This window comes from Oncorhynchus clarkii, chromosome 20 (assembly GCF_045791955.1).
Source record: "Oncorhynchus clarkii lewisi isolate Uvic-CL-2024 chromosome 20, UVic_Ocla_1.0, whole genome shotgun sequence".
NCBI classification, from domain to species: domain Eukaryota; kingdom Metazoa; phylum Chordata; class Actinopteri; order Salmoniformes; family Salmonidae; genus Oncorhynchus; species Oncorhynchus clarkii.
In genome coordinates, this window is record NC_092166.1 from 87,194,333 (window position 1) to 87,209,301 (window position 14,969).

General features: G+C 46.5%; 1 protein-coding gene across 1 annotated transcript; it reads right to left on the reverse strand.

Annotated features, from left to right (window-relative positions):
• Positions 1 to 13,364: 13,364 nt before the first annotated feature.
• Positions 13,365 to 14,564, reverse strand: LOC139377189 (fap1 adhesin-like). Its single transcript, XM_071120190.1, has one exon. It carries the CDS (start codon positions 14,562 to 14,564, stop codon positions 13,365 to 13,367), a length of 1,200 nt encoding a protein of 399 aa, XP_070976291.1.
• Positions 14,565 to 14,969: the final 405 nt, after the last annotated feature.

Consider the following 14,969-nt stretch of genomic DNA (forward strand, 5'->3'; position numbering starts at 1 on the left):
CTGGGAAGGGAACAAGGAGGGTAACAATGTCACCAAGTCATTTCTGAGGAGTCTGTGAAGGGAACAAGGAGGGGAACAATGTCACCAAGTCGTTTCTGAGGAGTCTGGGAAGGGAACAAGGAGGGGAACAATGACACCAAGTCGTTTCTGAGGAGTCTGGGAAGGGAACAAGGAGGGGAACAATGTCACCAAGTCGTTTCTGAGGAGTCTGGGAAGGGAACAAGGAGGGTAACAATGTCCCCAAGTCGTTTCTGAGGAGTTTGGGAAGGGAACAAGGAGGGGAACAATGTCCCCAAGTCGTTTCTGAGGAGTCTGGGAAGGGAGCAAGGAGGGGAACAATGTCCCCAAGTCGTTTCTGAGGAGTCTGGGAAGGGAACAAGGAGGAGAACAATGTCACCAAGTCGTTTCTGAGGAGTCTGGGAAGGGAACAAGGAGGGGAACAATGACACCAAGTCGTTTCTGAGGAGTCTGGGAAGGGAACAAGGAGGGGAACAATGTCACCAAGTCGTTTCTGAGGAGTCTGGGAAGGGAACAAGGAGGGTAACAATGTCCCCAAGTCGTTTCTGAGGAGTTTGGGAAGGGAACAAGGAGGGGAACAATGTCCCCAAGTCGTTTCTGAGGAGTCTGGGAAGGGAACAAGGAGGGGAACAATGTCCCCAAGTCGTTTCTGAGGAGTCTGGGAAGGGAACAAGGAGGGTAACAATGTCACCAAGTCGTTTCTGAGGAGTCTGGGAAGGGAACAAGGAGGGTAACAATGTCCCCAAGTCGTTTCTGAGGAGTCTGGGAAGGGAACAAGGAGGGGAACAATGTCACCAAGTCGTTTCTTAGGAGTCTGGGAAGGGAACAAGGAGGGGTACAATGACACCAAGTCGTTTCTGAGGAGTCTGGGAAGGGAACAAGGAGGGGAACAATGTCACCAAGTCGTTTCTGAGGAGTCTGGGAAGGGAACAAGGAGGGTAACAATGTCACCAAGTCGTTTCTGAGGAGTCTGGGAAGAGAACAAGGAGGGGAACAATGTCACCAAGTCGTTTCTTAGGAGTCTGGGAAGGGAACAAGGAGGGGAACAATGACACCAAGTCGTTTCTGAGGAGTCTGGGAAGGGAACAAGGAGGGTAACAATGTCACCAAGTCGTTTCTGAGGAGTCTGGGAAGGGAACAAGGAGGGGAACAATGACACCAAGTCATTTCTGAGGAATCTGGGAAGGGAACAAGGAGGGTAACAATGTCACCAAGTCATTTCTGAGGAGTCTGTGAAGGGAACAAGGAGGGGAACAATGTCACCAAGTCGTTTCTGAGGAGTCTGGGAAGGGAACAAGGAGGGGAACAATGACACCAAGTCGTTTCTGAGGAGTCTGGGAAGGGAACAAGGAGGGGAACAATGTCACCAAGTCGTTTCTGAGGAGTCTGGGAAGGGAACAAGGAGGGTAACAATGTCCCCAAGTCGTTTCTGAGGAGTTTGGGAAGGGAACAAGGAGGGGAACAATGTCCCCAAGTCGTTTCTGAGGAGTCTGGGAAGGGAGCAAGGAGGGGAACAATGTCCCCAAGTCGTTTCTGAGGAGTCTGGGAAGGGAACAAGGAGGGGAACAATGTCACCAAGTCGTTTCTGAGGAGTCTGGGAAGGGAACAAGGAGGGGAACAATGACACCAAGTCGTTTCTGAGGAGTCTGGGAAGGGAACAAGGAGGGGAACAATGTCACCAAGTCGTTTCTGAGGAGTCTGGGAAGGGAACAAGGAGGGTAACAATGTCCCCAAGTCGTTTCTGAGGAGTTTGGGAAGGGAACAAGGAGGGGAACAATGTCCCCAAGTCGTTTCTGAGGAGTCTGGGAAGGGAACAAGGAGGGGAACAATGTCCCCAAGTCGTTTCTGAGGAGTCTGGGAAGGGAACAAGGAGGGTAACAATGTCACCAAGTCATTTCTGAGGAGTCTGTGAAGGGAACAAGGAGGGGAACAATGTCACCAAGTTGTTTCTGAGGAGTCTGGGAAGGGAACAAGGAGGGGAACAATGACACCAAGTCTTTTCTGAGGAGTTTGGGAAGGGAACAAGGAGGGGAACAATGTCCCCAAGTCGTTTCTGAGGAGTCTGGGAAGGGAACAAGGAGGGTAACAATGTCCCCAAGTCGTTTCTGAGGAGTCTGGGAAGGGAACAAGGAGGGTAACAATGTCACCAAGTCGTTTCTGAGTAGTCTGGGAAGGGAACAAGGAGGGGAACAATGTCACCAAGTCGTTTCTGAGGAGTCTGGGAAGGGAACAAGGAGGGGAACAATTCCCTAAGTCGTTTCTGAGGAGTCTGGGAAGGGAACAAGGAGGGGAACAATGTCACCAAGTCGTTTCTGAGGAGTCTGGGAAGGGAACAAGGAGGGGTACAATGACACCAAGTCGTTTCTGAGGAGTCTGGGAAGGGAACAAGGAGGGGAACAATGTCACCAAGTCGTTTCTGAGGAGTCTGGGAAGGGAACAAGGAGGGGAACAATGACACCAAGTCGTTTCTGAGGAGTCTGGGAAGGGAACAAGGAGGGTAACAATGTCACCAAGTCGTTTCTGAGGAGTCTGGGAAGGGAACAAGGAGGGTAACAATGTCCCCAAGTCGTTTCTGAGGAGTCTGGGAAGGGAACAAGGAGGGGAACAATGTCACCAAGTCGTTTCTTAGGAGTCTGGGAAGGGAACAAGGAGGGGTACAATGACACCAAGTCGTTTCTGAGGAGTCTGGGAAGGGAACAAGGAGGGGAACAATGTCACCAAGTCGTTTCTGAGGAGTCTGGGAAGGGAACAAGGAGGGGAACAATGACACCAAGTCGTTTCTGAGGAGTCTGGGAAGGGAACAAGGAGGGTAACAATGTCACCAAGTCGTTTCTGAGGAGTCTGGGAAGGGAACAAGGAGGGGAAAAATGACACCATGTCTATTCTGAGGAGTCTGGGAAGGGAGCAAGGAGGGTTACAATGTCACCAAGTCGTTTCTGAGGAGTCTGGGAAGGGAACAAGGAGGGGAACAATGACACCAAGTCATTTCTGAGGAATCTGGGAAGGGAACAAGGAGGGTAACAATGTCACCAAGTCATTTCTGAGGAGTCTGTGAAGGGAACAAGGAGGGGAACAATGTCACCAAGTCGTTTCTGAGGAGTCTGGGAAGGGAACAAGGAGGGGAACAATGACACCAAGTCGTTTCTGAGGAGTCTGGGAAGGGTTCAAGGAGGGGAACAATGTCACCAAGTCGTTTCTGAGGAGTCTGGGAAGGGAACAAGGAGGGTAACATTGTCCCCAAGTCGTTTCTTAGGAGTTTGGGAAGGGAACAAGGAGGGGAACAATGTCCCCAAGTTGTTTCTGAGGAGTATGGGAAGGGAACAAGGAGGGGAACAATGTCCCCAAGTCGTTTCTGAGGAGTCTGGGAAGGGAACAAGGAGGGTAACAATGTCACCAAGTCGTTTCTGAGGAGTCTGGGAAGGGAACAAGGAGGGGAACAATGTCACCAAGTCGTTTCTGAGGAGTCTGGGAAGGGAACAAGGAGGGTAACAATGTCCCCAAGTCGTTTCTGAGGAGTCTGGGAAGGGAACAAGGAGGGGAACAATGTCACCAAGTCGTTTCTTAGGAGTCTGGGAAGGGAATAAGGAGGGGTACAATGACACCAAGTCGTTTCTGAGGAGTCTGGGAAGGGAACAAGGAGGGGAACAATGACACCAAGTCGTTTCTGAGGAGTCTGGGAAGGGAACAAGGAGGGTAACAATGTCCCCAAGTCGTTTCTGAGGAGTCTGGGAAGGGAACAAGGAGGGTAACAATGTCACCAAGTCGTTTCTGAGTAGTCTGGGAAGGGAATAAGGAGGGGAACAATGTCACCAAGTCGTTTCTGAGGAGTCTGGGAAGGGAACAAGGAGGGGAACAATTCCCTAAGTCGTTTCTGAGGAGTCTGGGAAGGGAACAAGGAGGGGAACAATGTCACCAAGTCGTTTCTTAGGAGTCTGGGAAGGGAACAAGGAGGGGTACAATGACACCAAGTCGTTTCTGAGGAGTCTGGGAAGGGAACAAGGAGGGGAACAATGTCACCAAGTCGTTTCTGAGGAGTCTGGGAAGGGAACAAGGAGGGGAACAATGACACCAAGTCGTTTCTGAGGAGTCTGGGAAGGGAACAAGGAGGGTAACAATGTCACCAAGTCGTTTCTGAGGAGTCTGGGAAGGGAACAAGTAGGGTAACAATGTCCCCAAGTCGTTTCTGAGGAGTCTGGGAAGGGAACAAGGAGGGGAACAATGTCACCAAGTCGTTTCTTAGGAGTCTGGGAAGGGAACAAGGAGGGGTACAATGACACCAAGTCGTTTCTGAGGAGTCTGGGAAGGGAACAAGGAGGGGAACAATGTCACCAAGTCGTTTCTGAGGAGTCTGGGAAGGGAACAAGGAGGGGAACAATGACACCAAGTCGTTTCTGAGGAGTCTGGGAAGGGAACAAGGAGGGTAACAATGTCACCAAGTCGTTTCTGAGGAGTCTGGGAAGGGAACAAGGAGGGGAACAATGACACCATGTCTATTCTGAGGAGTCTGGGAAGGGAGCAAGGAGGGTTACAATGTCACCAAGTCGTTTCTGAGGAGTCTGGGAAGGGAACAATGAGGGGAACAATGACACCAAGTCATTTCTGAGGAATCTGGGAAGGGAACAAGGAGGGTAACAATGTCACCAAGTCATTTCTGAGGAGTCTGTGAAGGGAACAAGGAGGGGAACAATGTCACCAAGTCGTTTCTGAGGAGTCTGGGAAGGGAACAAGGAGGGGAACAATGACACCAAGTCGTTTCTGAGGAGTCTGGGAAGGGTTCAAGGAGGGGAACAATGTCACCAAGTCGTTTCTGAGGAGTCTGGGAAGGGAACAAGGAGGGTAACATTGTCCCCAAGTCGTTTCTTAGGAGTTTGGGAAGGGAACAAGGAGGGGAACAATGTCCCCAAGTTGTTTCTGAGGAGTCTGGGAAGGGAACAAGGAGGCGAACAATGTCCCCAAGTCGTTTCTGAGGAGTCTGGGAAGGGAACAAGGAGGGTAACAATGTCACCAAGTCGTTTCTGAGGAGTCTGGGAAGGGAACAAGGAGGGGAACAATGTCACCAAGTCGTTTCTGAGGAGTCTGGGAAGGGAACAAGGAGGGTAACAATGTCCCCAAGTCGTTTCTGAGGAGTCTGGGAAGGGAACAAGGAGGGGAACAATGTCACCAAGTCGTTTCTTAGGAGTCTGGGAAGGGAATAAGGAGGGGTACAATGACACCAAGTCGTTTCTGAGGAGTCTGGGAAGGGAACAAGGAGGGGAACAATGACACCAAGTCGTTTCTGAGGAGTCTGGGAAGGGAACAAGGAGGGTAACAATGTCACCAAGTCGTTTCTGAGGAGTCTGGGAAGGGAACAAGGAGGGGAAAAATGACACCAAGTCGTTTCTGAGGAGTCTGGGAAGGGAACAAGGAGGGTAACAATGTCACCAAGTCGTTTCTGAGGAGTCTGGGAAGGGAACAAGGAGGGTAACAATGTCACCAAGTCGTTTCTGAGGAGTCTGGGAAGGGAACAAGGAGGGGAACAATGACACCAAGTCATTTCTGAGGAATCTGGGAAGGGAACAAGGAGGGGAACAATGTCCCCAAGTTGTTTCTGAGGAGTCTGGGAAGGGAACAAGGAGGGGAACAATGTCACCAAGTCGTTTCTGAGGAGTCTGGGAAGGGAACAAGGAGGGGAACAATGTCCCCAAGTTGTTTCTGAGGAGTCTGGGAAGGGAACAAGGAGGGGAACAATGTCCCCAAGTCGTTTCTGAGGAGTCTGGGAAGGGAACAAGGAGGGTAACAATGTCACCAAGTCGTTTCTGAGGAGTCTGGGAAGGGAACAAGGAGGGGAACAATGTCACCAAGTCGTTTCTGAGGAGTCTGGGAAGGGAACAAGGAGGGTAACAATGTCCCCAAGTCGTTTCTGAGGAGTCTGGGAAGGGAACAAGGAGGGGAACAATGTCACCAAGTCGTTTCTTAGGAGTCTGGGAAGGGAATAAGGAGGGGTACAATGACACCAAGTTGTTTCTGAGGAGTCTGGGAAGGGAACAAGGAGGGGAACAATGACACCAAGTCGTTTCTGAGGAGTCTGATAAGGGAACAAGGAGGGTAACAATGTCACCAAGTCGTTTCTGAGGAGTCTGGGAAGGGAACAAGGAGGGGAAAAATGACACCAAGTCGTTTCTGAGGAGTCTGGGAAGGGAACAAGGAGGGTAACAATGTCACCAAGTCGTTTCTGAGGAGTCTGTGAAGGGAACAAGGAGGGTAACAATGTCACCAAGTCGTTTCTGAGGAGTCTGGGAAGGGAACAAGGAGGGTAACAATGACACCAAGTCGTTTATGAGGAGTCTGGGTAGGCCTGCGGAAATAATTGGACAGGATCTGCTAATAAATTCCAGAATTTAAAGGAGAACCAAGCTGGAACACACACTCTCAGAAACGCAATCAAGAACACACACTCAGACTCGCAAACACGAACACACACACACACACTCCGACACACAAGCACGTACACACACACACAAACTCAGACACACAAGCAAACACACACACACACACACACAGACACAGACACGCAAGCGCGAACACACACACACACACACACACTCAGACACGCAAGCACACACACTCAGACATGCAAGCACGAACACACACACACACACTCAGACAGACAAGCACGAACACACACACACACTCAGACACGCAGTTGATTTGGACTCAAACAGCCACTTCACTGTTGCTTTCAGCTGAAGTATTTACCTACCAAATGTTTTGAGACTAGATTCAAATCCCCTAGTGGTCTGTGATACCTAATTCTTTAAGGAAAGGGAAGAGAAATGCAGTGACCCAGCCCAGAAGTCAGGGATTCATTCATCTATAGGCATACGTATATATCTCATAGGCATACGTATATACTGTACTCTATATCATCGACTGTATCCTTATGTAATACATGTATCACTAGCCACTTTAACTATGCCACTTTGTTTACATACTCATCTCATATGTATATACTGTACTCGATACAATGTACTGTATCTGCCTATGCTGCTCTGTACCATCACTCATTCATATATCCTTATGTACATATTCTTTATCCCCTCACACTGTGTACAAGACAGTAGTTTTGGAATTGTTAGTTAGATTACTTGTTGGTTATTACTGCATTGTCGGAACTAGAAGCACAAGCATTTCGCTACACTCGCATTAACATCTGCTAACCATGTGTATGTGACAAATAAAATTTGATTTGATTTGATTTGATTTGAAGAGAGAAAAAGGGGGGATGAGAGTGGAGGACAGAAAAGGGCAGGGGAGGGGATGAGAAGGGAGGACAGAGGAGGGCAGGGGAGGGGATGAGAGGGGAGGACAGAGGAGGGGATGAGAAGGGAAGACAGAGGAGGGCAGGGGAGGGGATGAGAGGGGAGGACAGAGGAGGGGGTGAGAAGGGAGGACAGAGGAGGGCAGGGGAGGGGATGAGAAGGGAGGACAGAGGAGGGCAGGGGAGGGGATGAGAATGGAGGACAGAGGAGGGCAGGGAAGGGGATGAGACGGGAGGACAGAGGAGGGCAGGGGAGGGGATGAGAAGGGAGGACAGAGGAGGGCAGGGGATGAGACGGGAGGACAGAGGTGGGCAGGGGAGGGGATGAGAAGGGAGGGCAGAGGAGAGCAGGGGAGGGGATGAGAAGGGAGGACAGAGGAGGGCAGGGAAGGGGATGAGACGGGAGGACAGAGGAGGGCAGGGGAGGGGATGAGAGGGGAGGGGAGAGGAGGGCAGGGGAGGGGATGAGAGGGGAGGACAGAGGAGGGCAGAGGAGCGGATGAGAAGGGAGGGCAGAGGAGAGCAGGGGAGGGGATGAGAAGGGAGGACAGAGGAGGGCAGGGGAGGGGATGAGAGGGGAGGACAGAGGAGGGCAGGGGAGGGGATGAGAGTGGAGGGCAGAGGAGGGCAGGGGAGGGGAGGAGAGGGGAGGACAGAGGAGTGCAGGGGAGGGGATGAGAACAAGTTACAATAAGACAAACAGCAGACAACTAACCCGCTACAGGGACAACAAGGCAGCTACAGTAAGACAAACTATAGGACAATGAGGCAGCTACAGTAAGACAGATGATAGGACAACGAGGCGGCTACAGTAAGACAGATGATAGGACAACGAGGCAGCTACAGTAAGACAAACTATAGGACAACGATGCAGCTACAGTAAGACAAACTATAGGACAATGAGGCAGCTACAGTAAGACAGATGATAGGGCAACGAGGCAGCTACAGTAAGACAGATGATAGGACAACGAGGCAGCTACAGTAAGACAAACTATAGGACAACGAGGCAGCTACAGTAAGACAAACTATAGGACAACGAGGCAGCTACAGTAAGACAAACTATAGGACAACGAGGCAGCTACAGTAAGACAAACTATAGGATAACGAGGCAGCTACAGTAAGACAAACTATAGGACAACGATGCAGCTACAGTAAGACAAACTATAGGACAATGAGGCAGCTACAGTAAGACAAACGGTAGGACAACGAGGCAGCTACAGTAAGACAAACTATAGGACAATGAGGCAGCTACAGTAAGACAGATGATAGGGCAACGAGGCAGCTACAGTAAGACAGATGATAGGACAACGAGGCAGCTACAGTAAGACAAACTATAGGACAACGAGGCAGCTACAGTAAGACAAACTATAGGACAACGAGGCAGCTACAGTAAGACAAACTATAGGACAACGAGGCAGCTACAGTAAGACAAACTATAGGATAACGAGGCAGCTACAGTAAGACAAACTATAGGACAACGATGCAGCTACAGTAAGACAAACTATAGGACAATGAGGCAGCTACAGTAAGACAAACGGTAGGACAACGAGGCAGCTACAGTAAGACAAACTATAGGACAATGAGGCAGCTACAGTAAGACAAACGGTAGGATAACGAGGCAGCTACAGTAAGACAAACTATAGGACAATGAGGCAGCTACAGTAAGACAAACTATAGGACAATGTGGCAGCTACAGTAAGACAAACGGTAGGACAATGAGGCAGCTACAGTAAGACAAACTATAGGATAACGAGGCAGCTACAGTAAGACAAACTATAGGACAACGATGCAGCTACAGTAAGACAAACTATAGGACAATGAGGCAGCTACAGTAAGACAAACGGTAGGACAACGAGGCAGCCACAGTAAGACAAACTATAGGACAATGAGGCAGCTACAGTAAGACAAACTATAGGACAATGTGGCAGCTACAGTAAGACAAACTATAGGGCAACGAGGCAGCTACAGTAAGACAAACTATAGGGCAACGAGGCAGCTACAGTAAGACAAACTATAGGACAATGTGGCAGCTACAGTAAGACAAACGGTAGGACAACGAGGCAGCTACAGTAAGACAAACTATAGGGCAACGAGGCAGCTACAGTAAGACAAACTATAGGACAATGTGGCAGCTACAGTAAGACAAACTATAGGGCAACGAGGCAGCTACAGTAAGACAGATGATAGGACAATGAGGCGGCTACAGTAAGACAAACTTTAGGACAACGAGGCAGCTACAGTAAGATATATGATAGGACAATGAGGCAGCTACATATAAACACAAACCTTTTGCTGTTGTGGTTCAGATTTTTGAAGCAGGTCGGTCGGTTGGTCGGTGTCAATATTTCTCTCTTTGTTTTGCTCTTTCTCCCTCGCCTCTGTCTCTTCCTCTCTCCTGCTTCCCTGCCTTTCTCCTCTTTCTATCTCTCCATAAAACAAGATGGGTAAATGAAAAAACAAACACTGCTGATATACACAGGAACAAAGGCCCCCTCACTTTCACACTCATGGTTTATTCTCATTGATGGGAATTAATGTACTGTTAGCTAGCTAATGTTACGTCATTCGCTGGGATTCATTGTGTACACCTGGCTAGATATCTAGCTACATTTCTTAACAAAATACTTTCGTCTTAGTGTGCCAGGTCGGCAAAAAAGCGTAATTCAGTTATTGCCAGCAGCACTGTTACAGTCACCAACATGAACATGCCTAACCAGCTCTGCTAGGGGGAGTAAAATGGTCAGAGTGGGGTGAAGTAGCTAGCCAATGTTAGCCAGTTAGAATGGGTGCTTGACTGTCATTGTGAGGTCAGAGCTTTCGGAACAACCCTACTTATTGGCCAGAGCGTCTAATGTGCGCTCTAAACACGAAACGCTCTGAATTTAGACAAACGGACAATCTGACAGCACAGTTGCAGTCACCAACACTCTGGAAAACATACTGTAACAGCCTAACCAGCTCTGCTAGGGCGAGTCATGTTCAGTGAGTTGTTCTCTCTCACTTAGATGTCTGGAAGTAGCTGGCCAGTTAGTACAGAACGGTTTTATCAACCCTTAAAGAGATGGGTGGGGCTAAGGCTTAAGAGGGTGTGAACAATGCTGAATGGGTGTAGAAAACATGGGTTTAGACAACGAAGGGCTCTCCACTAGGTACCAAAACATTGAAAGGCCATTTTCTCAAAAGTGAGTTTACAAGTTGATCAACTTTCAAAGTAGAATGACTTTCCCATTGTTCCTCAACTGTAGTTGAGTTAACATATACCATGTTGTATCTCTGAGTCCCTACTTCTATCTATGTAAGACACTGAAGTTCAAATGTGGCTACATAAGACAGAAACCAGGTGGTGAGTCACAAACTTACCTTAAGAAACAAGTTTCATGAAGTTAATAACTTGCTAGTAACAGATGACATTCATATTCTGACTATCTCTGAAACTCACTTAGATAATACCTTTGATTTTTTTATCCTTTATTTAACTAGGTAAGTCAGTTAAAGAACAAATTCTTATTTACAATGACGGTCTACCCTGGCTAAACCCAGACGACGCTGGGCCAATTGTGCGCCGCCCTATGGGACTCCCAATCACAGCCGGATGTGATTCAGCCTGGATTCAAACCAGGGACTGTAGTGATGCCTCTTGCACTGAGATGCAGTACCTTAGACCACTGCACAAGTCGGGAGCCACTCGGGAACCCATTGCTACCATGATAAATTGGTAGCAATACAAGGTTATAACATGTATAGAAAATATAGAAATGCGAAAGGTGGAGGTGTTGCTGTTTATATTCAGAACCACATTCCTGTAAAGCTTATAGAAGATGTCATGTTATTAAATACTGTTGAAGTAATATGGCTACAGGTTCATCTGCCTCACCTAAAGCCCATTCTGGTGGGAAGCTGCTATAGACCACCAAGTGCTAACAGTCAGTATCTGGATAATGTTAAATACTGTTGAAGTAATATGGCTACAGGTCCACTTGACTCACCTAAAGCCCATTCTGGTGGGAAGCTGCTATAGACAGTCAGTATCTGGATAATGTTAAATACTGTTGAAGTAATATGGCTACAGGTTCATCTGTCTCACCTAAAGCCCATTCTGGTGGGAAGCTGCTATAGACCACCAAGTGCTAACAGTCAGTATCTGAATAATGTGTGAAATGCTTGATAATGTATATGATATCAACAGAGAGGTATATTTTCTGGGTGATTTAAATAGTGAATATCTTTCATCAAGCTGCCCAGTCAAGAAAAAGTTTCAAACTGTAACTATTGCCTGCAGCCTGTTTCAGGTTATCAGTCAACCTATCAGGGTAGTTACTAACAGTACAGGAATAAAAACATCAACATGTATTGATCACATCTTTACTAATGCTGCAGAAATTAGCTTTAAAGCAGTATCCAGATCCATCGGATGTAGTGATCACAATATAGTGGCCATATCTATATTGGTAACCTAGTGGTTAGAGCGTTGGGACAATAACTGAAAGGTTGCTGGATCAAATCCCTGAGCTAACAAGGTACACATCTGTCGTTCTGTCCCTGAAAAGGCACTGTTCCCTGGTAGACCGTCATTGTAAATAATAATTTGTTCTTAACTGACTTGCCTAGTTAAATAAAGTTTTAATTAAAAAAAATATCTAGGAAAACAAAAGTTCCAAATGCTTTCACTAATATAGTGTATAAGACAAGCCTGGGCAATTATTTTCCTCAGGGGCCTGAATGGTGCCACTCCTTTCCCCATCCCAAACACAGCTGATTTAAAGTAATTGCATTTTTACCTGACGATCATGATTAGTGGATTATTGGAGTCAGGTGTGTTAGCTGGGGCTGGGGGGCACCAATCAGACGCAGAGTTGCTCGAAACCCTCAGAGGTTCCAAATGCTGGTTCTAATATAGTGTATAAGAGGTCATGCAATACGTTTTGTAGTGATTCCTACGTTGTTGATGTAAAGAATATTTGTTGTTAATGAGGAGCAAACCCACACTGCACTTGACACATTTATGAAATTGCTCATTCTAGTTACTAATAAGCATGCACCCATTAAGAAGGAATTGAAAAATTGTATGGTTGAGAGGGACTAGGCAAAAGGAATGGCAAATCAGTCTGGTTGCACAACCAATTGGCAAACATATTGCAAATGGAGAAATCATGTGACTAAACTGAATAAATAGAAGAAACAACTACACTATGAAACAAAGATAAATGACATAAAGAATGATGGAAAAAACTAGACATTTTGTGAAAAAAGGAAAACTCAGCTGCTTTATTCATTTTATCAGATCTCCTTCACAGTCTGATTCACAGTCTGATTCACAGTCTGATTCACAGTCTGATTCACAGTCTGATTCACAGTCTGATTCACAGTCTCATTCACAGTCTCATTCACAATCTCATTCAGAGTCTGATTCACAGTCTCATTCATCACAGTCTCATTCATCACATTCTCATTCATCACAGTCTCCTTCACAGTCTGATTCACAGTCTGATTCACAGTCTGATTCACAGTCTCATTCACAGTCTCATTCACAGTCTCATTCACAATCTCATTCAGAGTCTGATTCACAGTCTCATTCATCACAGTCTCATTCATCACATTCTCATTTATCACAGTCTCATTCACGGTCTGATTCACAGTCTCATTCACATTCTCATTCATCAAAGTCTCATTCATCACAGTCTCATTCATCACAGTGTCATTCATCACAGTCTCATTCACAGTCTCATTCACAGTCTCATTCATCACAGTCTCATTCATCACAGTCTCATTCAGAGTCTCATTCATCACAGTCTCATTCACAGTCTCATTCATCACAGTCTCATTCATCACAGTCTCATTCATCACTGTCTCATTCACAGTCTCATTCACATTCTCATTCATCACAGTCTCATTCACAGTCTCATTCACAGTCTCATTCATCACAGTGTCATTCATCACAGTCTCATTCATCACAGTCTCATTCACAGTCTCATTCATCACCGTCTCATTCACAGTCTCATTCATCACAGTCTCATTCACAGTCTCATTCATCACAGTCTCATTCACAGTCTCATTCACACACAGTCTCATTCACAGTCTCATTCACAGTCTCATTCATCACAGTCTCATTCACAGTCTCATTCATCACGGTCTCATTCACAGTCTCATTCATCACAGTCTCATTCATCAGAGTCTCATTCACAGTCTTATTCATCACAGTCTCATTCATCAGAGTCTCATTCACAGTCTCATTCATCAGAGTCTCATTCATCACAGTCTCATTCACAGTCTCATTCATCACAGTCTCATTCACAGTCTCATTCACAGTCTCATTCACAGTCTCATTCACAGTCTCATTCATCACAGTCTCATTCACAGTCTCATTCATCACAGTCTCATTCACAGTCTCATTCATCACGGTCTCATTCACAGTCTCATTCATCACAGTCTCATTCACAGTCTCATTCATCACAGTCTCATTCATAGTCTCATTCATCACAGTCTCATTCACAGTCTCATTCATCACAGTCTCATTCATAGTCTCATTCATCACAGTCTCATTCACATTCTCATTCATCACAGTCTCATTCACAGTCTCATTCACAGTCTCATTCATCACAGTCTCATTCACAGTCTCATTCATCACAGTCTCATTCACAGTCTCATTCACAGTCTCATTCCCAGTCTCATTCCCAGTCTCATTCCCAGTCTCTTTCATCACAGGCTCATTCACAGTCTCATTCACAGTCTCATTCACAGTCTCATTCATCACAGTCTCATTCACAGTCTCATTCATCACAGTCTCATTCATCACAGTCTCATTCATCACAGTCTCATTCACAGTCTCATTCACAGTCTCATTCATCACAGTCTCATTCATCAGAGTCTCATTCACAGTCTCATTCATCAGAGTCTCATTCATCACAGTCTCATTCACAGTCTCATTCATCACAGTCTCATTCACAGTCTCATTCACAGTCTCATTCACAGTCTCATTCACAGTCTCATTCATCACAGTCTCATTCACAGTCTCATTCATCACAGTCTCATTCATCACGGTCTCATTCACAGTCTCATTCATCACAGTCTCATTCACAGTCTCATTCGTCACAGTCTCATTCATAGTCTCATTCATCACAGTCTCATTCATCACAGTCTCATTCATAGTCTCATTCATCACAGTCTCATTCACATTCTCATTCATCACAGTCTCATTCACAGTCTCATTCACAGTCTCATTCATCACAGTCTCATTCACAGTCTCATTCATCACAGTCTCATTCACAGTCTAATTCACAGTCTCATTCCCAGTCTCATTCCCAGTCTCATTCCCAGTCTCTTTCATCACAGGCTCATTCACAGTCTCATTCACAGTCTCATTCACAGTCTCATTCATCACAATCTCATTCACAGTCTCATTCATCACAGTCTCATTCATCACAGTCTCATTCATCACAGTCTCATTCATCACCGTCTCATTCACTGTCTCATTCACAGTCTCATTCATCACAGTCTCATTCACAGTCTGATTCACAGTCTCATTCACAGTCTCATTCACAGTCTCATTCGTCACAAAACCCAGCGATATTTCCAACTACTTTAATAACTTTTTCATTGGCAAGATTAGCAAATGTAGGCATGACATGTCAGACAATAAACTACAGTCGTGGCCAAA